The sequence below is a fragment of the Perognathus longimembris genome, chromosome 2 (genome assembly GCF_023159225.1).
Source record: "Perognathus longimembris pacificus isolate PPM17 chromosome 2, ASM2315922v1, whole genome shotgun sequence".
Lineage (NCBI taxonomy): Eukaryota > Metazoa > Chordata > Mammalia > Rodentia > Heteromyidae > Perognathus > Perognathus longimembris.
In genome coordinates this window covers 22,316,432-22,344,025 of record NC_063162.1, presented here as the reverse complement: position 1 = coordinate 22,344,025, position 27,594 = coordinate 22,316,432, and the positions used below count along the sequence as shown (strand labels likewise).

Below are 27,594 nucleotides of genomic sequence, written 5' to 3'. Positions count from 1 at the left end.
GGGAATAAATGCTCCTCAGGACCAGTGGGGCCAAGGAGGATTCCCCCCCACACACACTCCATGAGGGGGCTGCAGCCCACTTTCTCTCCCTGTCCCGCCCCGCCCCCATCCCTGCCCGCTCCCCCTCCCCATGCTGAGCCCAGCTGCTGCTGGAGCTTCTGGGCAGGCTGCCAGAAAGGGGAGGAGGCTTTCGGTGCCCTAGGAGGCAGAGATCAGGGCAAGGCCAGAGATGAGGGTCTCTACTGGGGAGAGAGAGTCTGTCTGCCCTTGTGAGGCTGAAGGTCTGGAATGAGCCTGAGTGTGGCTGGGCTATGTTTCCCTTTCCAGGGAAAAAGAAAGAAAAACAACCCTTTCCATGGAGCTAAAAATAGAGCTGAGAGCTGGCCAGGCTGTGGCCTGGAAGGGGGGGGGGGGGGCGGAATGCTCCTTCCTGGGGCTGAGCCCAGCTCTGGCAGGCCTTGAGCCTCAGGGGGAGGCTACTGGGGAGGGAGCCTGGCCTTGCCCAGGGATGCAGGCATTTGCTGACCAGACCAGGTCACAGAAAACCCCTCAGGGAAAATGCGATAATTTGTGAAATGTGTATGTGCTTGCGGCATATGAAGTTACCTGTGTTTGAAAAGAGGGTTGAAACTTGCATATTTAAAATGGCTCTTAAAGAACAGTTGTGAAAGAGTGCACCACAGGCGTGCACCAGCGAGTGTCTCTGTGAGATTTGGCCTAGGAGATTATGGAATGAAGGAACACGGAACCACGTGATGGATGAGACTGATTGTGGCTGCCTGAGACAGAATGTGGGAAAGGTCGTGTGGGTGTTAAGACTGTGTTGTTTTCGAAAGGGTTAGAATATTTGTGATTCTGGGAGAGACAATGGGATGTTGTCTGCCCTGTAGGTTTGGACCAACTCGCCCCAGAGATTGTTGGGGGGGTGATGCCCTTCTCTGAGCAGTGACCTCTCTTCCAGCAGATGACTGGGAGGTCAGGCTGGGGAGATCTGAGGCGGTCCAGGAGCAGGCCTGGGCTTGCGGTCTGAGGGCACCAGGCTCGGAGAGGGATGCGGATGCCTGGAGTGGTAAAGGGGTGTGTGTGTGTGGGGGAACTGATGTGTGGGTCCAGGGGCCGCCAGGTGGCGCCGCCGGGGCAAACCTAGTGTGCTGCCTCCAAGCCTGGGGGGTGGGGTAGCAGCCACAGATCCTCAGCCCCGACTTGGGCCGGGTCGCGGGGCGTCAGTAGCCCAGGCCGGGAAGCTGACCCCTCGGCCTCCTCTCTGAACTGGGAGGGCTGGAGTGGGTCCTGCCGCGGCGGCTTCGTGTAAAGCAGAGGAAGGGGAGGAGCGAGCGCCGCCGCGCCTCGGCCCTTTGTGTTTCAACAATGACCAGCTGCTGCTGGCCTCGGGCTCCAGCTCGGGCCGAGGGTGACCCGCCCTCGGAGTCCCGATCCGATCCCCTCCGATCCGAGCACCCCGATACATGAGCACCGGGCCTGGCAGGCCCAGGGGCCCCTGGCGCCTCCGTGCCAGCCCCTGCGTGCGCCCCGGTCGACACGCGTGACGTGGGGTGCTTGCGCGTGTCTGCGCCCCGGGGCGGGGACGCCCGGCAGACCCTCCCCCGCGCCGCGCGCGCCGCCCACTCGGGCCGGGCGGGGGCTGGCCGGGGCAGGGGGCACCGCGGAGGCGGGGCCGGGTCGGGCCAGGCCGCGCTCGCTCCCTCCGAGTGGCCGCGCGCGGGCTGGAGCGGGCGGCGCGCCTGTGGAGCGCTGAGGGCGGCCCGGGGCTGAGCATGGAGCAACGCGGTGGAGGTGAGGGGGCTGGGGCGTGGGGGCGCCCCCAACTTCAACGCGATGGGTCCCCTAGGGAGGCGGCATTTCATGGCCCCCCCCTGCTTCATGGAAAGAGGGTGGTCTCTTGGGGGTCGGGGTGGGGGGGAAAAGGAGCCCCCCCCCCCCCCGTTCCTGTTGCCGGAATAAGAACTCGTGATCCCGGGCTGGCCTCTGGAGTTTGGGGGAGAGACTTTCCCCAACTCTCCAGTTCCCCACCCTGAGGTCTGTGAGAGTTGGGACCAGGGCCAGACTGCTCTCTGGCTCTGGCTGAGTCCCCCACTCCCCTAGCCCACCAAAGGGGGGGGGCGGGGAGGCTTTCCTGTATCAGACTGATTCCTCGGGGAGTGCTGGGGAGAGCCAGGGGTTCCCTTTTCCCACAGCCACCAACGCATTCTCAAAATGGAGCCGCTTGCCCCTCCTCTCTCCCGGCTCTTGGATCAGGAGCCTGAGCCAGGCCAGCCAGGCCTGGCCTTCTACATGCCTAGTTCTCCAGGCCCAGCTTCCTATCTGTCTGCGCTCAGGGGCCCTTCGCTGAGTGAGTTCAGCCACCACGGCTTCTGGGTTTCCCTCTGGCTCCTCCTGCCTGAGCTTCCAGGCCTCTCTTTGTCTCCTGTCTTTGGGTCCCTGTCTTTCCGAGTCAGCCTGCAGCTGCTCTTTCCATTTGGCTCTCACTTTCTGTGTTCTTTAAAGTGCCGAAGAGTACCCCAAAATGCCAGCCCCTTCCTCTGCTTGCCCCATGCCCTGGAGTAGTAGCCCCCGTCAGCGTATTCAGAGCTGGGACCCCTTGCAGCGGTCTGGTGTACCCCTACCCTCGCTCCCGGCAACTCCTCCTTCAGTCTGGACTCTTGCTTTTCTCAAGTGTCTTAACACTTGGGTGGACTGAATGGAAGCACAAGCAAAAAGGGAAACAGATGGGGCCCACCTGCCCATCCCCCCCAGTGAAAGAAGCCAGGCTTCCACTGACCCAGGTGGCCTTGTATGCCTCTCAGCCCCCCTTCTCCCATAAACACTCTCCCTCCTACGGATTCCTCTGTACATATTTGCACACACCTTCTGTTCACACTCCGCGTAAGATATACATATCAGAGTTTACACATAAATGCACGTGCATAAGTTTACTGTTACATCCACACATTTCTTTTTGTCATGGTCACATTCACACACAACAAATTTACTTAGGACATACACATCTAGAATTTTGTCATACTTTTTAAAAAGTGATCCCTTATTTATACATGGTCTTGTAAAATCTACACATTAGAATGCATATGTATGTGTGTATGAATGTACTGGCACTTCTGCCCCAACATACATACACTCCCTCAGGCTTGTACACACATTTTCAAGTGTATACACAATGTTTGTTTTCAGGCTCCTGCACCTATACCTGCACAAATAAGTAAATGTACACACTCCACTCCCATGAAATTCTGTGTCCACTTCTTGGCCCCTACTCTGCATGATGACTTCAGCAGATGCCGGAGTCCTGGTCATCAGCTGCCTCACAAGTGGGAGGGAGTTCCGGGTGGAGGCCTGCTGTCCCATTCCAGGAAGACACAGGCCAGGGGAGGTGGAGCCCTCTTGTCTGAGATCCTAGCCAGTCTGATCTTGGAGCAGCTGCCAAGAGTGGGCTTCTGCCTGCATCCCCTGGGGGCTACTCTGGGAAGCAGCCTTGCCAGAAGGTTTTAGTGGGGGTCAGTAGTGGGTCAGGGCCTGTGCAGGCTCCCTTGGACCCAACTGGTTGGGTGGGGGAAACTAGAAATTGTCATAGAAACAAGCAGAAGCCCGCATCTTCTGAGAGACAGGAGAACCCCCCCCCCCCCCCCCGCAAGGCCACTTATGGGCTCTCCAAGAGCAGATGGGTTCCTGTTGGGCCAGCTCCACCCTTGCCGCCTCTCTGTCTGGGAGAAACTGAGGCGCAGGAGGTGGAGGCAGAACACCACCTGGCCTTGGCTCTTTGTTCCCTAATTACCATCCCAGTCGGTGATTGCATCCTTGACATTACCTCTGCCCATACTGCCCTGTAATGAGGCTACCTGTCCCCAAAGAGTTGGGTCTTGTGCTGGGAACCTGTAGCTAGAGGGCTTCCTGCCTAACCCAAGTCCTGACCTCTGTTGAGGGTCCAAGTTTGGGCTTGGTTCTGGGTCTCTACTGCCAAGTGGCCATAAATAACTACCCCAGCTTCCATACCTTCATTACCTCTGCTTGAGGGAGTCAGTCCTCAGCCCCATCCAGCCCACCACTGGGCAGTGGGACAATTGAGATTCATGCTTGTCTCCTTGGTGGGGAATTTTGAGAGAGATTGGGCCTTGTCACTGATGTTGGGGTGTTGGGCATGGATCAAGGGGTCAGGAGAGGTGTTTGTATAAGCACGACTCTGACCACACTTCCCTGCTCATAGGTTGCCCCAGAGGCCCCTGGCCAGGCCTGAGCCTCTACCACCATGGCCATTGTTCACACTCTGCCAGTCCCACTGGAGCCCACGCCTGAGGCTGCCACTGCCCCGCAAGCTCCAGCCATGGGCAGCGTGAGCAGTCTCATCTCTGGCCGGCCCTGTCCTGGGGGACCGGCTCCCTCTCGCCACCACCCTGCTCCTGGGCCCACGTTCTTCCGCCAGCAGGATGGACTGCTGCGGGGTGGCTATGAGGTGCAGGAGCCACTCTGCCCAGCTGTGCCTCCCAGAAAGACTGTCCCTGCCACCAGCTTTACGTACATCAATGAAGACTTTCGGACAGAGTCACCTCCTAGCCCAAGCAGTGACATTGAGGACACCCGAGAGCAGCGGGCACACAATGCGCACCTTCGGGGCCCCCCACCCAAGCTCATCCCTGTCTCTGGAAAGCTGGAGAAGGTAAGGCCTGGCCCTTTTGGGGGACTGAGGTGGAAGCAGTTGCTCCCTGGGAAGCTGGAATTTGTAAGTTTATTTATTTATTTATTTTTGGCCAGTCCTGGGGCTTGGACTCAGGGCCTGAGCACTGTCCCTGGCTTCTTTTTGCTCAAGGCTAGTACTCTGCCACTTGAGCCACAGCGCCACTTCTGGCCATTTTCTGCATATGTGGTGCTGGGGAATGGAACCCAGGGCCTCATGTATATGAGACAAGCACTCTTGCCACTAGGCCATATCCCCAGCCCCGAATTTGTAAGTTTATGTAGAGAAAAGATTACGGATTCCAGATTCACCAGCTCTGGGTTCTAATCCCATATCTACCTCATACTGGCTGGGTGATTTATGGGAAACCATTGAACCTATCTGAGCCCCTTTTGTTGTCCATAGTTGAAGTTAGGCCGGCCTTTATAGGCTATTGTGAGAATTAAATACTCATGCTTAGCATAGCACCTAGCCAATACTCAGTAAATATCAGTAGCTTAAATTATTACGACACTGGGGCTTGAACTCAAAGCCTTGAGCGGAGCTTAGTTTTTTACTCATCACTCAAGACTGGGGCTCGGGGCTGGGGATATGGCCTAGTGGCAAGAGCGCTTGCCTCGTATACATGAGGCCCTGGGTTCAATTCCCCAGCATCACATATACAGAAAACGGCCAGAGGTGGCGCTGTGGCTCAAGTGGCAGAGTGCTAGCCTTGAGCAAAAAGAAGCCAGGGACAGTGCTCAGGCCCTGAGTCCAAGCCCCAGGACTGGCCAAAAAAAAAAAAAAAAAAAAAAAGACTGGGGCTCTGCCACTTGAGCCATACCTCCACTTCAGGCTTTTGCTGTTTATTACGAGTCTTCCAGACTTTTCTGCCCTGGCTGCTTTAAACCATAATCTTCCTCCTGACTAAGGTTATATATAATCTACAAATTGTGTGTGTGTGTGTGTGTGTGTGTGTGTGTTCATGTGTGTTTGCACCTGTTAGTACTGGGGCCTGAACTCAGGGCCTGCATGCTGTCCCTTAGCTTTTTTGCTCAAGGCTAGGACTCTACTACTTTAGCCACAGCTCTACTTCTGGCTTTTTGGTGGTTAATTGAAGATAAGAGTCTCACAGTCTTTTTTGAACCATGATCCTCAGATCTCAGCCTCCTGAGTAGCTAGGATCACAGGTGTGAGGCATCCGTGCTCAGCTAGTCTGCAGCTCTTAAAACTTGAGACAAAGCCTTTAGCCTTGCCAAGCCCCATTTCCTCCTCATATGTAATTTGGAGATTGTGATAATATTTTGCTTGTATGGCTGTTGCAGTGATTAAAAATAGACCTTTTGAATTGTTGGACTTAAAAGTGAGGAGGCCCTCTGGCAGTGATAACAATCACTTCTGGAGGTTGGGGACCCCAGATGGGCTGGCAGGGAGTAAGTATGGTGACTTTGAAAGCTCATGCAGGTCATTCTCAATGTCACATGGCACCCTGTTTCAGAACATGGAGAAAATCCTGATTCGCCCAACAGCCTTCAAACCCGTGTTGCCCAAACCTCGAGGGGCACCGACCCTGCCTAGCTTCCTGGGTCCTCGAGCTGCCGGGCTGTCGGGAAGCCAGGGAAGCCTGACGCAGCTGTTTGGAGGCCCTGCCTCCTCCTCCTCTTCCTCCTCCTCCTCCTCAGCTGCTGACAAGCCCCTAGCTCTGAGTGGCTGGACCAGCGGCTGCCCCTCAGGGACACTGTCTGACTCTGGGCGGAATTCACTATCCAGCCTACCCACCTACAGCACAGGAGGTGCGGAGCCAGCCACCAGCTCCCCAGGCGGGCACTTGTCCTCCCATGGACGGGGGGCACTGCCTGGGCCAGCCCGAGGGGCCCCTACCGGGCCATCCCACTCTGACAGTGGCCGCTCCTCCTCCAGCAAGAGCACAGGTTCCTTGGGGGGCCGAGTGCCTGGGGGACTCTTGGGCAGTGGTCCCCGGGCTTCACCTGATAGTTCCTGTGGGGACCGCTCACCCCCACCGCCACCACCTCCCCCTCCTTCGGATGAGGCCCTTCTGCACTGTGTTCTGGAAGGACAGCTTCGCGACCGGGAGGCAGAGCTGCAGCAGCTGCGAGACAGTCTGGATGAGAGCGAGGGGGCCACAGGCCAGGTGCGATCAGGGGCAGTCCTGGGGGCGGGTAAGGCGCGGGGAGTAACGGGCAGCACTTCTGTAGGGGGCAGAGCGGGCGGGCCATCGCAGTGTGACATCTCCCCCCTGAGCTGTCTTGTTTCATCTGAGAGTGTAAAGCCTGGCACTGCCTGGTACCAGGCTTTTGGGCTTGAGGAAGTTATTTCACCTTACTGATTTTCTGGCTCCACTTATAAGGATCAAATCAGGCGGAGGGCAGGAAGTGTTCATCATACCACGTAAGTGCCTGCTCTTCACGGTTGTCATCACTGGGTTTGTGGGCGCTCTCTTCCCTGAGCCCAGACAGGAGGCCACCAGAGCAGTGCATGCGTGGGGGTCAGCCAGGGCCGAGGTATATGGGAGATCTGCCTTCTCACCCTAGGAGTTCCGGCCACGGCACTGGCCCCGAGAACGGGAGGACTGTGCAGCCCAGGCACAGCAGGCCACGCAGCGGGCACAGCGGGCTCAGCAGCTGCTGCAGCTGCAGGTGTTCCAGCTGCAGCAGGAGAAGCGGCAGTTGCAGGATGACTTTGCCCAGCTGCTTCAGGAGCGGGAACAGTTGGAGCGGCGCTGTGCTACCTTTGAGCGAGAGCAGCGAGAGCTTGGGCCACGACTAGAGGAGACCAAGTGGGAGGTGAGCTGGTGGTTGCGGGGGATGGGAGGGGGGAGGCAGGAGGCTCACATTGAGCCAAACCCTGTAGAGACAGGCGGCAAGCTTTCCCAGGGGCTTTTATCCTTCCTCGCCTTTGTGAGATGAGGACCCCCCCTGACCTCCTGTCTGGATGAGGGTCTCCTTACCACCCTGTGTTAGGTCTCTTTGGTGGTCCAGTCTGGTGCCCACATAGCTAGTTGCACTGCCTTTTCTGCAAGGTAGGTTCTACTGTTATCCTCATTTTATAGATGAGGAAACGGAGCCCCAGAAAGGTGGGAGCCTAGAATCGCACCCAGTGATTGCCTTCAGGTTTCAATATCCAGGCAGTCTGGCCCTAACACCCAAGACACTGATGCCTCTTACCTAGACTCATGGGCACCCCCTTAATTGCACCCCCTCCCACAACACCTGCCACCACCCATCCCCAGAGCCAAGTGGTATGCTTCCTCAGGATTTTATGATTCTTTGATAACACCAGCTCTCAAAGAAAAAAGTCCAGTTCTGTGTTCCCTTTTATTTTTTATATTTATTCATTCATTCATTTTGTGCTGGTACTGGGGCTTGAACTCAGGGCCTAGGTGCTGTACACTTAACCTTTTTTTTTGGTTGTTGTTGTTGTTATTCAAGGTTGCCACTCTACCACTTGAACCACAATTCCACTGGGGGCTGGTTAATTGGCTCATAGACTTTCCTGCCTAGTGTGGCTTCAAACTGTGATCCTTGGATCTCAGCCTCCTGAGTAGCTAGGATACAGGCTGTTGGCTGTATGACTGGACATGTCACTAGGGTTACTCACCTCCATTTGTATCTCTGTAAAGTGAGGATAATGATTACAATTCTGTCCAGCATGATGCCCAAGGCTCAACCCACCAGAGAACTCTTCTCACCATCCTTCTTCCTTCCTAACCATCTCACATCCCCAGGTGTGCCAGAAGTCAGGCGAAATCTCTCTACTGAAGCAGCAGCTGAAGGAGTCTCAGGCGGAGCTGGTTCAGAAGGGCAGTGAGCTGGTGGCTCTGCGGGTGGCACTGCGGGAGGCCCGGGCTGCCCTACGCGTCAGTGAGGGCAGGGCCAGGGGTCTGCAGGAGGCAGCTCGAGCCCGGGAGCTCGAGCTGGAGACCTGTTCCCAGGAGCTCCAGCGGCACCGCCAGGAGGCCGAGCGGCTTCGGGAGAAAGCTGGCCAGTTGGACACCGAGGCAGCCGGACTCCGGGAGCCTCCTGTGCCACCTGCTGCTGCTGACCCATTCCTCCTGGCCGAGAGTGATGAAGCCAAGGTGCAGCGGGCAGCAGCAGGGGCAGGAGGCAGTCTGAGGGCGCAGGTGGAAAGGCTGCGCACGGAGCTGCAGCGGGAACGGAGGCGAGGTGAAGAACAGCGGGACAGCTTTGAGGGGGAGCGGCTGGCCTGGCAGGCTGAGAAGGAGCAGGTGATCCGTTACCAGAAGCAACTGCAGCACAACTACATCCAGATGTACAGGCGCAACCGGCAACTGGAGCAGGAGCTGCAGCAGCTCAGCCTGGAGTTAGAGGCCCGGGAGCTTGCCGACTTGGGCCTGGCCGAGCCCACCCCCTGCATCTGCTTGGAGGAGATCACTGCCACGGAAATCTAGAATTTCATCTCCACAAAGAGCACAGTCCAAGAGTGGTGGGAGTTACAGGTCCACTCAGGCCCCAACTGAGCATCCCCCAAGTGGAGGGTCCTAGAGCCACTCATCCCCTGGGATGCAGGCCCTTTGGGCCTCCGCCCCAGCATTCAAGTGGCCCTGTGGTGTGGAGAGCCAAGATCACACCTTGAAGGCCTATGTTCACTGCTACCCAGAAGCTCCTAGTATCTACTCTACCCATTTCACTCCCCAGATGCTGCCATTGCCACTGCTAGCCATTTGCCTGCCCACCCTAGCCAGGGGAGCTAGGAAGAGGAAGGTCGTTTCCCCCTTCCCGCCCCCCCGCCCCCCCCCCCCCCGGCCCATCTCCACATTCCCTTCACTCCCAAAGCCAGAGAGAGCCAGAGGGCCCCAGCTGCTCCTGATGTGCCTGCCCCTACCCTGCCCATGTTGGGGAACAGGGCTGGGAGTGGGGGGGTGGGGGGGACACCCATTCCCATACCCCAGCTCTGCAGCCATGGTCCTTGGGCTAAGGGGGCTGAAATCAGACCAAAGGAAGAACTCAGCAATGTCCTGTTTATTTGTGTTTGTACCAAGCAGACCTACCCAACACCCAGGTTTATGGCCTCGTTTTCTCTTGTATATTTTTCACACTGTAAATTTCTTGTACAAACCCAAAGAAAAAAAATTAAAAAAAATTTTTTTGTTTTTAAAAAAGGTGAACACCTGGATAAACATAGGGCAGGTAAGTATGCTCCATGTCCATCCCTTCATTGGTTCTCTTTGTATAGGGAGGGGAGATGATGAGAGGGCAAATGCCCCCAAAGTCTGAGGTCCGAGTGGACCACAGTATGAATTATTTCTCAGTGTGTGAGGAACGTTTTCCATCATCCTACACACTTGAACGCTGCTGGAGGCTGCCCTTGAAGAGCTCTGAATCAGTTTCAATGGGAGAACAGAGGAGGCATCATGAGGAGGCTCTAGACCTTGGATTTCTCAGCCCCTTCTTATCTTAAAGGTTTGGGGAGCCAAGAGTACAGTTGACACAGATTGCCTGCTAGCACATTGTTCAGGGACACCGAGCTTATCTGGAAAGGGCCGAGCCTGACAGCTGAGAGGAAAGAAAGGGAAGACTGGAGCTCCAGGTAGGCAGGGCCTGCCAGGACTGGGCGGTGCCTGAGGCCCCAGGAGAGTCACGGGAAAGAATCCGTAGCCAGCAGGACCTGGGATCTGTGGGACAATCAGGTCAGTGGGAAGGGTCGTGGGGCTCCTGGAGTGGGCTGAAGCTGGGGTTATTGTGAAGGCGCAGGGCTGGAAATCTTGAGCCTGTCCTCCAACTGGTCACTCCCAGGAGCTGACGGGAGCTGACTGGAGGGAAGTAGAGCGGCATCGAGGGATCCTTGTGCAGAGGAATGGTCTGGAAGGCACTGGTTGGTGATGGCTGGTGGGTCAGAGGGTAAGGGCAGCAGGCCAAGTCCAGGGACCCTGACCACAAGTTCCATGGGTTCCCGAGCCTTGTTTCGATAAGCCCGACGGATGGTGTCCACCGCTCTCTGGTGAGTTACCTGTTCCAAGCTCTCTCCATCCACTGCCACAAGCTCAAAGCCAGCCTGGAATAGGGTGGGAGAATCAGCTCTCCCTACTCATCTTTACCACTCAACCCCCCAACCTTCAGGGGTGGCCTCTCACCTCCACCAGCTAAGTCACTCCTCCCACTCCAGAGTGTAGGAGATGGACAATAGGACTTTTGTGCCTGGAGCTGATGGGGGCAGGGTGGGGCACAGACAATGGCCCTTTGTCCCTTGGGGCTCAGAGGTGGAACAGGATGGGCCGTCCTCAGGCCCAGGCTAGCACCAGGGACAGATTCTCCTCTAGGCCTGCTCATCCTGCCCCTACTGACCCCAGTACCCCCAAGCCGCCTCCCACGAGTTCTATGTCCGGGCATGTCTAGCTGGAAGCATAGAGCAACCCCACACCCAGACAGACTTCAGCTCTGGGGTTCAGGAGTGGCCTGGGGCCTCACCCACCTGCAGGGCCCCACTGAGGAAGGCAGCGCCCCCTGGGAAGATCTTCTCTATCTTCACCATAGGCTGCACCTTGGACTCGATGCCCCCAGAAATGCTGATACCTGGGGATGGCCAGAAGCACAGAGTGACACCCCCCCAAATTCTGAGTTCCCAAGAGAATCCTAGGATGCCATACCCAAGTTCAGTGCCCATAACATATTCCAAACCACCCATTTTTGTTACTGTTCAAGTCTCGACTTCCAAATCCTCTAAATGCCAACTCTCCCCCAATCTTGATTCTTCCCCCTCCCCCCAAACTGTATCTCAGTAACCCCAGATTTGTTTTCCTGAGCTCAGACTTGAGATCAAGCCTACCAACTTCACCTACACCCTGGAGTCCACCTTTCCCTACCCAGCTCTATCTGGACTTACCTAAGGACTGCTTCATCTTGGACAGTGTGACGGTCCTCAGCTCCCCACTGGGGGCCTTTGTAGCCTCTGCCTCAGTTGTCCCACCAGTTCCATTCTCTAAGGGTCCCAGCCTGGTTCCCACCTTGCCTGACTGCCCATCCAGAGGTCGTGGCAGAGGGGGCCGGGCCTTCCGAGGCTTGTGATAGCGCCCATTGACTGCGCTGGAGTTGGAAATGGGGGCTGGGGACGGGGAGCGCCTACGCCCTGGAGATTTGCCTCGCCCCCGGCTACGGCTGCGGCTGCAATTCTGGGTTGAGGCCTGGCCCTGGCTCTGCTGAGGGTCCTCTTGGCTCAGGGGTTCTGTCAACAGCCAGTTAGGCCTTGGGGGCCGGGGTGCCACTGGGGGTGGCTGAGGAGGGGGTGTGCGTGCATTTCGGCTCGAGGTGAAGGCATCTACTGGCACATCTTGTAAAGGAGGGATTCCTTTATGATGGTGGCGAGGGGCAGTGGTACTCAGAGAAACCTTGAGGTCCCCCAGCCTGTCCCTCAGCTCTCCATCATCCTCCGAGAAGCCGTTCACAGGTAGAAGATAGAAACCTCCACGGCTGTCTGGGAAACAGAGCCACGGTCAGGTCGCCCCCTCCTCAACTCCCAGCCCAGACTACTTTCTAGTCTTGCTATGGTTTGAGGGGGGCTAGGGTTTGTGACAGTGAAGCCTGGTTTGCTCAGGCCTGGTCAATGTGTCCTTCTATAAAGGGCATTTCCCAATGGAGAAGGTAGACAAAGCCCAGAGGGTATAATAGTATCTTACACGGTCATGCAGTTCTACTTTGTGTGTGTGTGTGTGTGTGTGTGTGTGTGTGTGCTTGTCCTGTGGGCTTGAACTTAAGGCCTGGGTATTGCCCTTGAGCTTCTTTTGCTCAAGACACTAGTGCTCTACCACCAGAGCCACAGCTCCATTTCCTGTGTGTTGTTGTTTTGGGGGGGGGAGGTAATTTATTGGAGATAAGAGTCATATGGACTTTCCTGCCCAGGCTGGCTTTGAACTGCAATCCTCAGTTCTCCACCTCCTCAGTAGCCAGGATTACAGGCATGAGCCACCAGCACCAGGCTTAGTTCTACTTTCATGTGACTGAGAAAGTAGATTTTAAAAGGAAGTGAGTTTAAAACATTTAGAAGAAATGGTAGAGGTGGTGATCGGAAACAACAATGGTTCTGGGGCCCGCCACTATACTCTAGGGAACTGAGCTGTACCTTTGAGGGTCCCATGTGATGGGTAGGGATAGATGCTTATTCTCTTGTCCCTAGTATCCCCAAGGCTGGGTCCCCTCCCTGGGCTCTAGGACTCTGACTGACCAGGCACCGGGGTGATGAGGTGACGCTTGGGTGGTGTGTCTTGCCGAGCTGGTCTCAAAGCAGGAGGCCACACTGGTTGGAGAGGAGAGTAGGTCAGAGGCCAGGCACACCTCACCAGCTCCCCATGGGCCTAGTAACAGGGCTCACAGATTGTGCTGCCCTCTCTCATGAGACCTTCCCGCTCCACCCCTGCCCCAGAGCTCAGGATCCAGAACTGTCCCGAGCTACTAACCTGCCCTGTTCTTGAGGGCCTCAAAAGCCTCCAACTCCACAGGCATCACCATGCTGTCAAAGCGGCCCAGGTCCGTGGGGGCCACTACACTCCTGGGGGAAGGCAAGAAGTGCAGGCTGACCGGGGCTCAGTTCTGGAGGTGTCAGGAGGAGCTTCAGCCCTGGGGATGTTGGGGGACGCATCAGGAACCCCCTTCCTGGCCCTGGGCCCGCCCCTCCAGCCCCTCGGTACCTGATGTCCCTCAGCAGTAGCAGCTTCTCAGGCCGGTCTAGGATGGCCAGCAGCGGCCTCACCAGGTCCTCCACACCCCCCTCGTGCACGTACTGCAGGAAGAGGTGTCCTAGTCACACAGTGGTGGAGGGTCCAGAGCCAGGGGAGAAGGAAGGCTCGAGCCCTGGTGTGCCCTGGAACCCCTCCAGCCCTCCATGTTCTAGGAAAGTCTCCCCCACCCAATCCAGGGGCCACAGGATGCTCTTATCTTGGTGACCTTCTGGAGACATGAAATAATCGTGGTAGTAATGGGGTAGATCTGTAATAAATAGCAACAGCAACAATAACAGCTAGCTTGGGAGGAGATACCTTTCTAAGCTTTTTTTCATATGACCTTTTATTTAGCAGCCACCTCGAGAGACAAAATTAACATCTTGTTTCATTGATGAGACAACTACGGGTGAGAAAGGCCTTGGTGCCAGTTGCTGGTGACTCAAACTTGTAATTCTAGCTACCCAGGAGGCTGAGCTAGAAGGGTCAAAGTTCAAAGGCAGCCACAGCAGGAAATTTCTGTGAGACTCATCACCAATTAGCCAGCAAAAAGCCAGAAGATGAGCGTGGCTCAAGTGGTACAGCACCAACTATGAGCTTGAGGCCCTGAGTTAAAGCCCCAGTAACAACACCAAAAAACAAAAAAAGGCCTTTTCTCAAATCCAGAAAGATTAGGATGAGAAAGAAGGGTCTGGAACCTAACACATCTGACTTTCGCCTGTTCTAATGCTAGAAAAAGATGAACAGGGACTGGACTCCTCATCTTCATTCCCCAGACAAGAAGGAAGGAAATTGAACCTAATATTAGGCTCCCGGCCTGGCTGTCCCAGTCTTTGGGGCTGGAATGGAAACCTTGGGGAAGAATGCTGTACAGAAAGCCTCTGGAGTCAACATTCTCTGCCTGGCACTGCCTGGATTCATATCCCAGGAAATTAAACACTGAACCACCCTACTTGGACAGGATACTGCCCCCTGGTGGTGAGAGGGAGACATTCAGGGGATACGAACACAGATCAGCTCCAATGAGCACAGACACAGGGCATGCGCTGGTGGTCAGAGTGAGTCACTGAGAAATAATTTGGAGATAAATAAAATATAAACTACACATGTGGCCCTAAACTGCATACAAAATTACAGGGATTCACACATATATGCATCAAACATATATGTGTGTATGTATTTTGGGGGGGGGGTCTGGAAAGAGACATTGCATAGAACTAGACACATAAGTATACATCCTTCAAGTCCACAAGCATCCACTAAATGCAGTGAGGGGACAATAATAAAGAGCTTGTGTGGCTGGGGGTATGGCCTAGTGGCAAGAGTGCTTGCCTCCTACACATGAAGCTCTCAGTTCGATTCCCCAGCACCACATATGTGGAAAACGGCCAGAGGGGGCGCTGTGGCTCAAGTGGCAGAGTGCCTTGAGCAAAAAGAAGCCAGGGACAGTGCTCAGGCCCTGAGTCCAAGGCCCAGGACTGGCCAAAAAAAAAAAAGAGCTTGTCTCAGATCTGGGAATGAGGGGCAGGCAAGCCTCTCAAAGCAGTGAACTGCAAACCATTGGCAATGGGGGAAAGAGCTAATTTCAGAGAGGGTAGGAAATCGAATAGACTTATTGGAGGCAGTAACTTTACCTCTAAGATCAGTACAGGCGACAGCATGAATGTTAGGAAGAAAATGCTTCAAGGGCACATGGAATAATGAGTAGGGTAACATGGCCATGGACCATGTGTGTGTCTATACACAAGTTGTGCATACTATGTGACTCACAGCCCTAAAATGAATTTGTAACTCTATAAGCCAATGTGAGAAGACTACAGGGAGAGGGAAAGTTAGCAGGTTGGGGAGTCACATGAGGAAGGGCCTTGAACATGAGAGAAAGCAACTTGTACTCTATTTTACCTAAGAAGGAGTTGCTAGGTGCTTGGGGAGTATAAAGTGATCTGAGAAGTAGTCTGAAATTCCTGATGTGGTAGCTGTGGTGGCTCAGAGAGGAGAAAGAAGGGAGGCCTGTGGTTCGGGTCTGTACACTCATGCAGGAAGGCTCTATCCCAGAGGATGCTGAAGGGGGTGGTTGGGTCAGGTTTGGACAGCATGTAGAGCAGAAAAGTGATATGGGGGACACAGAGATGACATGTTGGCCTGCGAACTGGAGGGGCAGGGATGAGAGAGCAGCTCAAGGCACTGGCCAAAGAAACAGATACAGAGCCCCACCTAGTGGCCAAAGCCCAGACTTGCAGGTTCACTGGAGTCATGAAATGCCCATAGCCCATACCATCTCCCTCCTCAACATTTACTCCATTGGCAACTATGCTGTAAAGAAGGCTTTAGTCAAGGGAATCATGAATAGCCATGTCTTGGGCTCCATGTGGCAATACATGGACACACACCTGTACTAACCAAACACACACTCATTGCTTATACATACACCATACAGATACATGTTCAGTGCCACTGTGAACCAGGCAGGGGTAAAAGAATCCACACATAATCCTCTCAGTTGGCACACAGTGTAAGCAAATGCATATGCCCTACTGGGATCCCACCACGGGATAGAGGGATAGAAGAGGACCTTCCAGGACCTCCTGGAAGGGGTGAGCTGCACCCCCCACAGCATCCCCAACATGAAATTCTATGAAGTCCTTTGAAGCTAACTCACATCTTTCCCTGGGGTCCTCTGGTTCTGTTTGGAGTGGGACAGAGAGCATGCAGGTATTGGGGGGTTGACATGTAGGGGAGTTATAGGATTGCTTACTTGGGTAATAGAGAAGGGATCTGGCATAAGCCTGAACCACATGGCTGCTCAAGGAGCAGAAGAGGATGAGGAAGGGAACAAGAATAGGAGTTTCGAGAGGGCACAGGCAGGCCCCGCAGGGACTCTATTTCCTTTTATTCATCACTCCTCTGTCGCTCTAGATCCTCTCTTCATCTTAAATGTCTGTCCCATCCTCAGGGAGGCCCTCCCAGACCACACCCCTAGCGTGCACATCCTGGGTTTATCATTTGTGCTCTTTCCCTTTGTAGTATCTGTCTGATTTGTCACTGAGTTATTAAGATTCAGGTTATTGTTTATCTCCCCTTTCTGGCAGTTAGCCTGGTGTGTGTGTGTGTGAGAGAGAGAGAGAGAGAGAGAGAGAGAGAGAGAGAGAGAGAGAGAGAGAGAGAGAGATCTTGCTTTTACCAACCACTGGCTCCTAGCCTTAAGTCCAGGCACTGGCCAGTGGATAGTAGCCTGAATAAGTGAAAGACTAGGTGACAGCGTGGCCATGCACTGAGGACACTGTCTGAGAGACCATGCAGGGGATGCGGACAGGCTGCAGGCTTACCCGGGAGCAGTGGCGGGTGACTGCCAGCACCTCGTCGTCAGTGAGCAGCCGCCTCGCTAGGTCCTGGATGAGGGGCCGTCGGCTCTCCCAGGCCTGTACCCACTCATCCATGCTGGGCAACTGGACGGAGGGACTCCCAGACCTGGTAGAGAGCAGGGCTCGGGCCCTCTCCCGATCTGTGGAGCAGAAGCGGAAAGGTATGATGAGAGAGCCCGGAGCTGTTAGGGTGGGGTAGGATAGCAACCTGCCCACTAATGAAGTGTCAACCCCAGTTGCTTAGTCTCCAACAATGACCTCATGCCAGTCCATTCCATACTGGGTTCTTAGCCCAGTATGTCCTAAAAATATACTGTTAGGAAGTGGAGGTGTGGCTCAAGTGCTCAGCATTGAGCGGAAAAAGCCAAGTGAGAGCATGAGGCCCTGAGTTTAACCCCAGTAGTACCAGCATAAACAAATAAATAATGTATAACTAAATAATAAATAAATAAAACATACTGTTATACTCCATTGGAGTTCTAAACAGGCTCCTTCGCAGCCCAGAATCTTGTTTTGGAAGTCCCAGTGTAAGCTCTCAAAGACACTCCTCTATCTGTGTATAACCCTCTCTCCTCGTAAGCTTACTCCAGTCCTTTGAGCTGCCCCTAATACACACCTTTCCACCAGACCATGTTTGGCCCAAATGAGTTCAGTCCAAAGCCACTAAGCTGCCTCGAACATGCAGCTCTCATCTGTCACTGTACCATACCCCAGGCCCAGATGCTTGACTTACCACGTCTCAGTCTCCAGGTAACAAACTTCTGCACAGGCCCCACACCTCCTGCTGTGAAGGAGAAAAGAGGTTCACCTGTAGGCGCTGGGTCTCCAATCTGATAGGAGTTGGGAGTGGGCTCAGGATGGGCTGGAGTAGAATGCTCTGGCTGGAAGTAGGCAGCACAAGGGGCAAGAGGCCAGGCCCTAAGGGCTCCAATAGGGACTTCATTCACAGGCAGTGGAAGTCAGTGAGGGTTACAGAACAACAGAAGATGCAGTATAAGCCTGGCTTATGGAAATTGGAAATGAATGAAGGGAAGAATCCCATAGACAGAGTTTGGGAATACCTACCTTTAGGAGACAGAGAGGAAAAGAAGAGCCTCAGAAGGAGAGTAAGAAGAGGCCAGAGAGGTGGGCTGAGAGCTTCAGAGTAGACCTTCAGGAGCTGCAGGAAGAGAGAGGGGTGAGGAAGGGGCCTAGCTGGCCCTCATGTGGAAGGTATTTTCCCCATGTCTGTCACTTGAAAATGCCCAACCCCAAGGAGAAGCAGCATCCAGCATCCTTACCCTCTAGTTGGGGTTTTTTGGTTGTTGTTTTGTTTTGATCAGTTGTAGGGCTTGAACTCAGGGCCTGGGCATGGTCCCTGAGCCTCTTTGTGCTCAAGGGTAACACTCCACCCCTTGAGCCAATGCGCCACTTCCAGTCTTTCAGTCGTTAATTGGAGATAAGAGTCTATGGGGACTTTTCTGCCTGGGCTGACTTCAAACCCTGATCCTCAGATCTCAGCCTCCTGAGTAGGATTAGAGGCAGGCCCAACCCTCTGGTTGTTTCTGTCTATCCAATGTCCAGTCCTGTGGGAAACAATACCTGAGGACCCACCCATCTTTAATTGCTGGGTGGGCACATGACCCAGACTGGCCAGTGAAAACACCTTGTCTGTTTCCTACATCACAGTGGCTTGCTCATTATGGTGGACCCCAATGGGGTCTATCTCTCTCCTCTCTCTCTCTCTCTCTGTCTCTCTCTCTCTCTCTCTCTTTCTCTCTCTGTCCCATTCCTAGGGCTTCAGCTGGAACTATTTAAGGAAGCTTTCTCTCTTCTGGGGGTGCTATCTTGCTTACGCATCAGCAAAGCCTGAATGATAATGAAGCAAACCTAATGGGAAAGTGGGACCAAAACACGCGGGGGACCCCATCTGATAATATTCACACCATCAAGTCAGTATCTAGACCAAGAGGGGCTTTATAAAGCTAATTTGCATTTCTGTCACATGTAATACATCCACTCTTGGTCTAGTCTAGGCTTGGAGCCTCACCAGGAGGGAGAGGCCTCTTGTAAGGGTCTTCTGGAAGCCCCACAGAAGTACAGCCTGGGCTGGGAAGGTGGCTTAGTGGTGGAGTGCTTGCCTAGCATGCATGAGACCCTAGGTTCCATTCCTCAGTACCACGTAAGCAAAGTAATAATCATAAATTTAAAAAAAAATACAGCCTGAGATGGCTCTTCTTCCTAGGACCTGTTCTAGAAAGACCTTGTTTAAGGATAGTTCAAGAACTATCAGGCCTGTGGAGCTCTGGCTGGAGGATGATCAGGCAAAAATATGCCCTACCACTGCCAGTAGCACCAAGAGCACAGGGTTCTAAGCCCAGCTCATCCTCTTCCTTACTGGGCTGCGACTTATCCCTTTCCTGTGCTGTAAAGTGGGAGGTGAGGCAGGTGACAATGACCACATGTTCTGAGTGCTTTCTGTGTGCTGGAAAAGATACTAGTGACTCATGTTTGTTAACTCACTTCCCGCTACTCCTAGGGAGATAGTATTGCTTGTATTTTACCTGTGAGGCAGCTGAGGTTCATGGGGTGGAGTGGCGAAGCAGGGTAGGATTTCCACCCGGAACTGCCAAGTGGACTTTTCCTGACTAGGTGACTTCATGCCTACCTTTGTCCAGATCCAGGCAAAGGCGGGCTTTGGCGGGGCTCCCACTGTCCAGTGTCCAGGCCTCTTTGCGCCCGTCCCCTGATGGCCGTCCCTGCCGTCCTCCCTTGAAGAAGAGGTTCATCAGCGTCTTGGAGCGTTGTAGGGCCCCTTTCTCCTCGGGGGATCCTGATGACTTCTCTTTCTTTCGTTGCTTCTTCTCCTCTGCAGAGATGAGGGAATCCCCATGGGGGCTGGAGGGTGGGCAGAGGAGGGCCAAGGGCAGACGGGAGGGAGGGTAGGGGCAGACAGGATCCGCAATGGAGCGGGAATAATGGGGAGTGGGGGGTCTTCCTCCAGCTCTCCACCCCTCCCTCACTGCATGGCTGCAGCTATACAGGGAATCTGTGTGTGTGTGTGTGTGTGTGTGTGTGTGTGTGTGCACGTGCGTGTGTGCACAGGCATGAGCATCCAAACTGGAGAGACTGGGTGAGGACTAGTTTGGAGCCCAGAGCTGATGAGATGTAGGGTTGAGACTAAAGGTGGGTTTGGAGCCCAGGCTTGGCTAGAAATGGAGTCCAGAGCAAGGTCTGAGTATATTCTGAGGCTGGGGCTGCAGCAAGGACAGCAGGAAAGGCAAGTTTGGGTCCACTCCCGCTGTTAATTTAGGGGTTCTGGGGAAAACATCAGCAGCCTGTCCCCACATACCCCACAGGGTCAGGTGGCTCTGAGATCGAGTGATGGGGGGCCGGGGTCGGCTGAGGGCCAGCAGCAGAGCAGTCTTGGGGGACTCCGAGAGGGCAGAGTCCAGGCGACGGGCTGGAGGGGGGCCGTCAGCGCGGATGGCTGTGTCCCTGAGGATGACAGTGGGTCGCACGCTGCACCATGTCTCCATGCGGCCCCCCATATCAGGCTCTGTCTGCATGGCTGTGTCCGCCCGTCCCCAGCCGGGGCTGTGGCCATCCAGATCCTCGGGCCCCAGGCAGACATCCATGCGGTCCGAGGGCAGGGAGCCCGAGCTGCAGGGGGCACTGGAGGCATAGGAGGAGACACTGGAGCCGCTCTCAGAGGCTGGCGACAGCTGCTGTAGCACCCCGTTGCTCACTGCAGGGAGGGGAAGGCAAGGCTACCTCAACATCTGCCTGGTTTTTCCTCAGGGCCCTGTGAGGCTTGCAGATTCCCCCTGGCTTGGGGCTACAAGAAGGAATCTCAGGCAGCAGCGATGGTGTGAGCTTCTCAGCTCTGCCATGACTGGTGAGAGACGCTGGGCAAGACACCTATGACCTTGGGTATGACCTTGGACAAGGCCCTAGAAAAGCCTGGGACTGAACCTGCCGGTCCTCAAGGGGACAGCTCTGGGCTGTGTGGAGGTCTCAGCACCTCTTCATCCCTGTCCTTTTCCTCAGAGATCCTGGCCCCACCCTTAACGCCTCAGCCTTCACCCTCCCATCTTTGGAGATGCGAGGCACTTACGTCTGTCCAGCCAGCAGTACTCAGAAACCATCTCCTTGTAGGCAGGGTACCGGCCTGTCTCCTGGGGAGGACAGGGTGGACATAAAAGGAGCAATAAGAGAGAAGGGAGGGTGAGAACAGAGGAGGAAGTCGGGCATCCATGACTCATGTCTAGGGGGTTGAGGATCACGAAATCCAACCTGGGCAGACAAATTTGAGAGGCTCTTATCTCCAATTAACCAGATAAAAGCTGGACTGGATGTGTGGCTCAAGTAGTAGAAGGTCAACTAAGTGAAAAGGCTGAGAGTGCAAGACCCAAAGTGCAAGCTCCAGTATCAGCAAACACACACACACACACACACACACACACACACACACACACACACACACAAATGAAGAATCGGGGAGATGGGACAGGAGTAACCTACCATGTTTAATCACACAGGCTATTTTTTTTTTCTAACATGCCAAGTTCCTTTGTACCCCAGGGCCTATGCACTTTCTCATCCTTCTGCCTATTTCTATTTTTCTCTTTCCTCAGCTTTTCTCTTTTTCTTTTTCCTCAGCTTGTCTGCTTGACTAGTTCTTTTTTTAATGCTGGTAATAGGCCTTGAACTCAGGGCCTGGGCACTCTTAGCTTTTTCACCCAAGAGTGGTGCTCTACCATTTTAGCCACAGCTCTACTTGGAGCTTTTTGTTGATTAATTGGAAATAAGAATGTCATGAACTTTTCTGCTGGGCTGGCTTTCAACCATGGCCCAGTCTCCCTGACTAGCTAGGATTACAGGTGTGAGCTACCAGCGTCCAGGTTACCGGTTTGTGCTTGATCTTTAAGTGTCACTGTCTCAGAGAGGACTGATACATACTCACCCAGCTCCAAGGGCTGTCCTAAATGACTCCATCCCACCTTTCAGCTAGTGCATGAGAGTATCAGTCACAGTTTAAAAGCCTCTGGCTTGCCTCTTGGCACAGGCCTGTCTGTTTCCTATTGCAGCCTCAGTACCTAACACAGTAGTTGCTCAACAGTACCAGTAAATGAATAAATAAGGAACAGAGAAGAAGTGAGGAGGAGTCTGAGACAATTTAAGAGGAAGGAAAGGGAGAAATGGATGGGGGAAAAAGGGGGCAATTTGAGGTGCTGGGGGGTAGATGAGGCACTGAATGGCAAGAAGAGTGAAGGCGCAGGAAAGGAGGGCAGGGGCTGGCAGAGCATTAGGAGACAGTCAGGGGTCATTTTCTGAAGGAGGTAGCATAGATGGACCCAACCCTAAGGCAAGTGTGAGACCCAGATGAATAATGAATCTAGTCAACTCCCTGAAATCCAGTATCTCACTCCACCTAGCCTCCCTTGTCCTCTACCATGACAATGCCCACCACTATGTCCTGCCCAAGGCCACAGCTGCCAGTCCACATTTCCCTTGGGACATAGCTCATTCACCCAGAGGCCCTCGCCAATCAGAAGAAGGCGTACTAGAGCCAGCTGAGTGACTGATTGGCTTCGGAGTTATTGTGTCTTTTTGAGCCTCAGTTTTCTTCTTTTGCAAAATGGGGCTGAGGACAATGCCTGGGCTCCATTCCATGTGGCTGTGGAAATGGCATAAATGACAGAGCAAGGGGCATAATGAAGGACTAAAATGAGTCAGATGTGGGGGTGCAAGTCTGTAGACCCAGCACCTGGGAGTGTGAGGCAGGAGAATGGTGAAGTCAAGACCAGCCTGGGCTCTCCACAGTTGAGTCTGAGGCAAGACTCTACCACAAACAAACAAACAAAACTAGGGTTGTCTGGGAAGGCCTTCTTCTAGTAAGGTCTCTCCCTGACCTACAGTGTTGCTTACCTTGATTGTCAACATGATGTGTGTTTGGCCCTTTAGCACCTCCACAGCCTGGCTATGGCTGATGTCATCAAACCTAACACCATTGGCCGCCAGGACCTGGTCCCCTACTTTGATGCCATTCTCCTCAGCCAGGCCACCATGGTCCACTCTGGAGTGAGACAGATGTCAGTTGACGGACCCTTAAAGCAGATCCCCTTCCTTTGGCACTGGGAATGCTCAGCTGTGCTCCTTGGCCCCCTGGTGGTGACTGAGCCCTACCCCCAGGCATGCAGCATTCCCTGCTCAGCCCACAGTCCTCTCCTTCCACTCCTGCCCTCACTTGGACACATAGATGCCCAGGCCAAACTCTTTGCCCCCTCGGATGTTGAAGCCCAGGCAGAAGTCGTCAGAGGTGGTGTACAGGTGGACAATGCGCCGGGCGCCATACTCGGAGCTGCTGTCTGACGGTGTGGAACTGCACTTCTCCACCACCAGGCGTCGGTTCACCACGTCCACCCTAGGACAGCATCAAGGGACCCTCAGCTGCGGCCTCCAGCCCCCACCTCCTCTCCCAGCAGCCCTGGGAGCTGTGTTAGAAAGCAGAGCTTCCCTTTGGAGGACTCCGAGGCCTGGGATCTTCAGTGGGAAGTAAGTTACATCAAATCTGGGGAAACGTCCTCACTACCTCTTTCCATTGAGCCGTAACACACAGGGCTCCACTTCTCTTTCTCTTTCTTTCTTCCTTCCTTTCTTTTTTTTTTCTTTTTTGTGCTTAGGAATAGAACCCAGGGCCTAGAGCATGCTAAATGTATGTTCTACCATTACCCTCCGCCCCTAGCCCTAGGCCCCCCCTTGTGACTCTTACAAGGAAGGCCCCTGTGAAGAGAGGTTGCTGTATGCACAGGTTGCACAGCTGCCGTGGGAGGGAGGCCAGGCCCTGGTACTGGAGAGGAGAGGAGAGTAGTGGGGAAGAACTGGAGAGATAAAGTCCTTCCTCACTTCAAGGTCAAGTCTTAGCCAAGTACCAGTGACTCACGCCTGTAAGCTTTGCCCCTCAGGAGGCTGAGATCTGAGGACTGCAGTTGGAAGCCAGCCTGGATGGAAAAGTCCAAGAGACTCAGTGCCAATTAACCAGCAAAAAAGCCGGAAGTGGACCTATGGCTCGAGTGGTAGCATCAGCCTTGAGTGAAAAAGCTAAGAGACAGTACCCAGGCCCTGAGTGCAAGCCCTAGTACCAGCAAACACACACACACACACACACACACACACACACACACGTCAGGTTTTAGGAACCTTTTGTGTCCTGTGTCTACAGGACAAAAGGAGAGCTCTTCTGACCATGGGTGGGGTTGGGGAGAACCTGGGGCAAGGCCAGGGTGGGAGGGGGGAGTGCTTACCATGTGGTCTTCTCCTTGGAGAATTTGATGCCCGGCACACGACCCATGCGTCGCACCATCATGTGTAGGCGGCTGCTGCCCGTCAGCACCTTCACGGCACTGCCCATCGTGGTGCTCTCCAGGCTAAGCCCGTTCACCTCGGTGATCTTGTCCCCCACGCACAGGCCAGCCTGCTCTGCAGCACGAGGGGGGGAAAAAACTGAGCTTCTTCCTTTAAAGTCTGGGTCCTCAGAGTAAACGGAATGTTTCCTAGGCGACTAAAATCTGTCCCTTAATCCATGCTGCCCACCAGGGGGCGCCAGCTCCCATCAGAGGCTTGAAGAGCTGAGGCCTTTTCCTACCTCTAACCATAGGACCCACAGCTCCCCAGTGAGGTAGGGGGCTCAAGCCAGTTCCTTCTCTGGGGAACCACACTCACCTGCACTGCTCCCCTCTTCTACTTTGCTGACGAAGATGCCCAGGCCATGCTCAGAGCCCCCACGCACACTGAAACCCAGCTTCCCTGTGGGGCTCTTCTCCACTCGGACGGCATGAATGATGTCACTCTCATCACTGTTGGCTGTAGAGATGGGGATACAGGCATGACCCTCATATTTATTCTGGGCACATAAGGACCCTGGGTTCCCAAACTTGAGCCCTGCAAAGGTGGGGTTACTGTGCACAGTCATAAAAGCACCTAGGGCCCTAAACAGGGGGCAGAGTAGGAAGAAATTTTTGAGACCATGATCCATGGAAAGTATGGGAACTTCCTGCTAGAACAGCAGAAAGCTCTGTGTGTGTGTGTGTGTGTGTGTGTGTGTGTGTGTGTGAATATGTAATGTTTACTGTGGTTCCCAGGTTCACATTCCTATGAAAAAATGTTCAGTTATGAGAATGAGATCAATAAAAGAGAAGGTTCAGGTTCCCATTCTGAGGAGGAGTGTACACTCTGGCTTACAGCAGAATAAGTACTTTAGCTTGGATTTCAAGAGGCTGTAGAGCTATCCTATGGAAGGCATGAGATTTTTTTGTCTGTTTAATCCAGAGGGCAGAACCACACCCTTATAGTGGAGGAAGATGGAGACAGATCTTGTAAGGAGAGACTTTCTATTTATTTACTTTTGCCGGTCCTGGGGCTTAACTCAGGGCCTAGGCTCTGTCCCTGAGCCTCTGTGTGCTCAAGACTACCACTTGAGCCACAGTGCCACGTCTGGCTTTTTCAAGTAGTTTATTAGAGATAAGCGTCTCCCAGACTTTCCTGCTGGGTTGGCTTCAAGTCATGATCCTCAGGTCTCAGCCTCCTGAGTAGCTAGGATTACAGGCGTGAGCCACCAGCGCCTGGGTAGGAAAAGCTTTTCTAGATGTCAAGCCAAGCACGGGTGGCTCACAGCAATAATCCTAGCCTTCATATCATAGATGGACATAGGATGTGCGTGGGAATATGTGCAACATAGTTCTTTTAACAGTTAGACAAACGAGGGTAGTGTTGTAGTGCCCCCCTCTACTCTCTGTCTCCTAGCTCCTCTGGAAAGTTCTGCTCCCTGACCAATATGGCAGTTGGTGACCCTCAGCAGTGCCTTGCTGCTAACCTCAGGGTGAGGCACACAATGGTAGATGATGGAAGCAAGCATGCTGCCCAGGTTAGAGGTGGCAGAGGAATACAGAGATAGCCAGTTGTGTCAGAGTTGAGGAACAGGGCCTGAAAAGTCCAGTCTGGGATGGAGCCAGGGAAACCTTGCTAGCTAAGAAAGAGGAGAGGAGCTAGAGATGTTTATCTTGTCCTGCCCACAGAAAGCCCAGACCCAGAGGACCGCTCCCTGCTCTGCACCCCCCCCCCCCCATACACATTCAAGGTCATGTCTTGCTTACCAGCTCAGCGCCTCACATCTGTTACTGTAGCCAGGCTGTCTCCTAAGTACCTGCCTGGCCATGCTTTGTACTTTTTCACTTCCAACCTTTGTGGGTGACAGCTGCATCTCACTGCCAGCTATCCTTGTTGTTCTGTCTCTTAAGTTCTTCTACAATGCATTTCAGAAAGGTGAAGATAAAAGCTTTATCTCTAAGTTCCTAGCAGGACCTAATCAATTCAGGCAAAAGAATTGGCATGCGATGAAATAGCATCAGGCAACCATAAAAACTTAGGAGCCCTTGGGCTCCCTTCCTGGCCCTCAATGCTCCTAATCCCCTAACTTTTGAACATTTACTAAGCTACCTTAGGACCCTCCCTCCCTCCCTTCCTTCCTTCCTTCCTTCCTTCCTTCCTTCCTTCCTTCCTTCCTTCCTTCCTTCCTTCCTTCCTTCCTTCCTCTCTGTCTCTCTCTGTCTCTCTGTCTCTCTCTCTCCCTTTTTGTCGGTCATAGGGCTTGAACTCAGGTCCTGGATGCTGTCCCTGGGCTCTTTTGCACAAGGCTAGCGCTGTACCACTTTCAGCCACAGTGCCACTTCCAGTTTTCTGGTGGTTAATTAGAGATAAGAGTCTCAAGGAGACTTTTCAGCCCGTGCTGGCTTTGAACTGCAATCCTCAGATCTCAGCCTAAGTAGCTAGGATTATAGGCATGAGCCACTGGCACCTGACTCTCCTTCTGACTCTTAACAGTCCTTCATGAAGTTGATCACACAATTGGCATACACAAATGGATTTGGGGAAAGGCAGAGCCCATGGGATAGGGGACTAGCTTAATACCTGCCTTGCTCACTGAGGGGCTAGCAGGCCACATACATCTTCCCCTGCCCCCATGTTTCCACTTCACACCTCTGATCAGTCTACAATCCTGAGTCCCTTAAAGACTGGACTGGAGGTGAGGCAAAGATAGGGAGAGCATGTGCATTTCCAGAGCCCTCCCTTCCCTAAGACTCCCACCTCGAGTTCTGCCAACCATAGTGGCTCTGCCTTGTCTCCTATCTTCCCCTTCCCAAGCTAATGGCTGGGCCCTGCACCCACCTTCGATGGGAGAGTTGATGAGGATGACGCGGCCCATGGGGGATGAGGCTCGGATTCCACGGTGGGGCCCATTCAGCAGGCGCTGCTGCTTCCTCAGCAGGTATCGTGTTGCGGTGGAGCCCGAGTCACTGCCCAGGTGGCCTCGGGAGGAGAGGGAGCTTAGAGAGCCAGAGCTGAGTTCTCCTGGACCCAGGGGGTCGAAGCCCATTGTGAAGCCACGGGCCATGGTGGCTGGGCTGGGGCAGTGTCCTACAGGTCCAGAAGGAACCTGCTAGCCCTCCAGAGGCTGATTCCCAGTGCTTTGAGCGCCATGAACCTTCAGTGCGTGGCTGAGGACGGCTTGGGGTGGAGCTCCTCACTTGCACTACCTCTCAAAGGCTATTTGCTCGAGTCCTAAGCAGGGAGAGCAGGGGTTGGGGGAGAAGGTGTAAATGCTGCCCTTATTGACCCCAACATTTCCACCCCCTCCTCACGGTTTCAGCACCCTGCTCGATCATGTTTCAGGCTAGCCTGGCTCCCTACCTCTCCTACTCTTAGGCCGGAATCTGCCAGGGTCAAGAACCATCACTAACCTTAGGGGCCATTAAACAAGAGTGGATAGGGAGTATTACTTCGCCCCTCATTTTTGCTCTCAGCCGAGTCTTCTGTCTCGTCCCCAGTCCTCTCAGGAGAGG

At 54.0% G+C, this 27,594-nt stretch overlaps 2 protein-coding genes across 7 annotated transcripts in view; one reads left to right on the top strand and one right to left on the bottom strand.

The window, feature by feature from the left end:
- Positions 1-9,784, top strand: part of Lzts2 (leucine zipper tumor suppressor 2) — an 11,085-nt gene extending 1,301 nt beyond the window's left edge. Inside the window, exons 1-5 of one of the 3 annotated variants that reach the window (XM_048338433.1) lie at positions 1,112-1,794; positions 4,217-4,666; positions 6,162-6,815; positions 7,216-7,467; positions 8,409-9,784. In XM_048338433.1, the coding sequence (XP_048194390.1) occupies positions 4,259-4,666; positions 6,162-6,815; positions 7,216-7,467; positions 8,409-9,092 (1,998 nt within the window). In that variant the 5' untranslated portion in view covers positions 1,112-1,794; positions 4,217-4,258 and the 3' untranslated portion in view covers positions 9,093-9,784. Of the gene's footprint in view, positions 1-1,111; positions 1,795-1,946; positions 2,351-4,216; positions 4,667-6,161; positions 6,816-7,215; positions 7,468-8,408 lie in introns of those variants that run through there. The other 2 variants (XM_048338434.1, XM_048338432.1) reach the window with 2 other exon arrangements.
- Pdzd7 (PDZ domain containing 7) lies at positions 9,645-27,594 on the bottom strand. 4 transcript variants are annotated; one of them, XM_048338425.1, is made up of 17 exons: positions 27,493-27,594; positions 26,921-27,313; positions 24,419-24,559; positions 24,001-24,175; positions 22,944-23,120; positions 22,625-22,772; positions 20,811-20,871; positions 20,046-20,441; positions 19,362-19,562; positions 17,448-17,498; positions 16,679-16,854; positions 13,323-13,414; positions 13,092-13,183; positions 12,860-12,931; positions 11,525-12,112; positions 11,114-11,214; positions 9,645-10,696 (listed from the first exon to the last, which is right to left on the bottom strand). In XM_048338425.1, the coding sequence occupies exons 2-17, from the start codon at positions 27,144-27,146 to the stop codon at positions 10,379-10,381; spliced, it is 3,015 nt and encodes a 1,004-aa protein (XP_048194382.1). In that variant the 5' UTR covers positions 27,147-27,313; positions 27,493-27,594; the 3' UTR covers positions 9,645-10,378. The 4 variants fall into 4 exon arrangements, with proteins under 4 accessions (XP_048194382.1, XP_048194383.1, XP_048194384.1 ...); XM_048338426.1 differs by lacking the exon at positions 11,114-11,214 and having other exon boundaries at positions 10,606-10,696; XM_048338427.1 differs by lacking the exons at positions 9,645-10,696; positions 11,114-11,214 and having other exon boundaries at positions 11,947-12,108.

Coding starts and splice junctions, on each gene's coding strand:
- Pdzd7 (XM_048338425.1), bottom strand. CDS start 27,146: ATGGCCCGTGGCTTCACAATGGGCTTCGACCCCCTGGGTCCAGGAGAA. Junction 13,184..13,322: donor CTACTGCTGAGGGACATCAG/GTACCGAGGGGC, acceptor GCCTTCCCCCAG/GAGTGTAGTGGCCCCCACGG. Junction 12,113..12,859: donor CCTCATCACCCCGGTGCCTG/GTCAGTCAGAGT, acceptor TCTGTTTCCCAG/ACAGCCGTGGAGGTTTCTAT.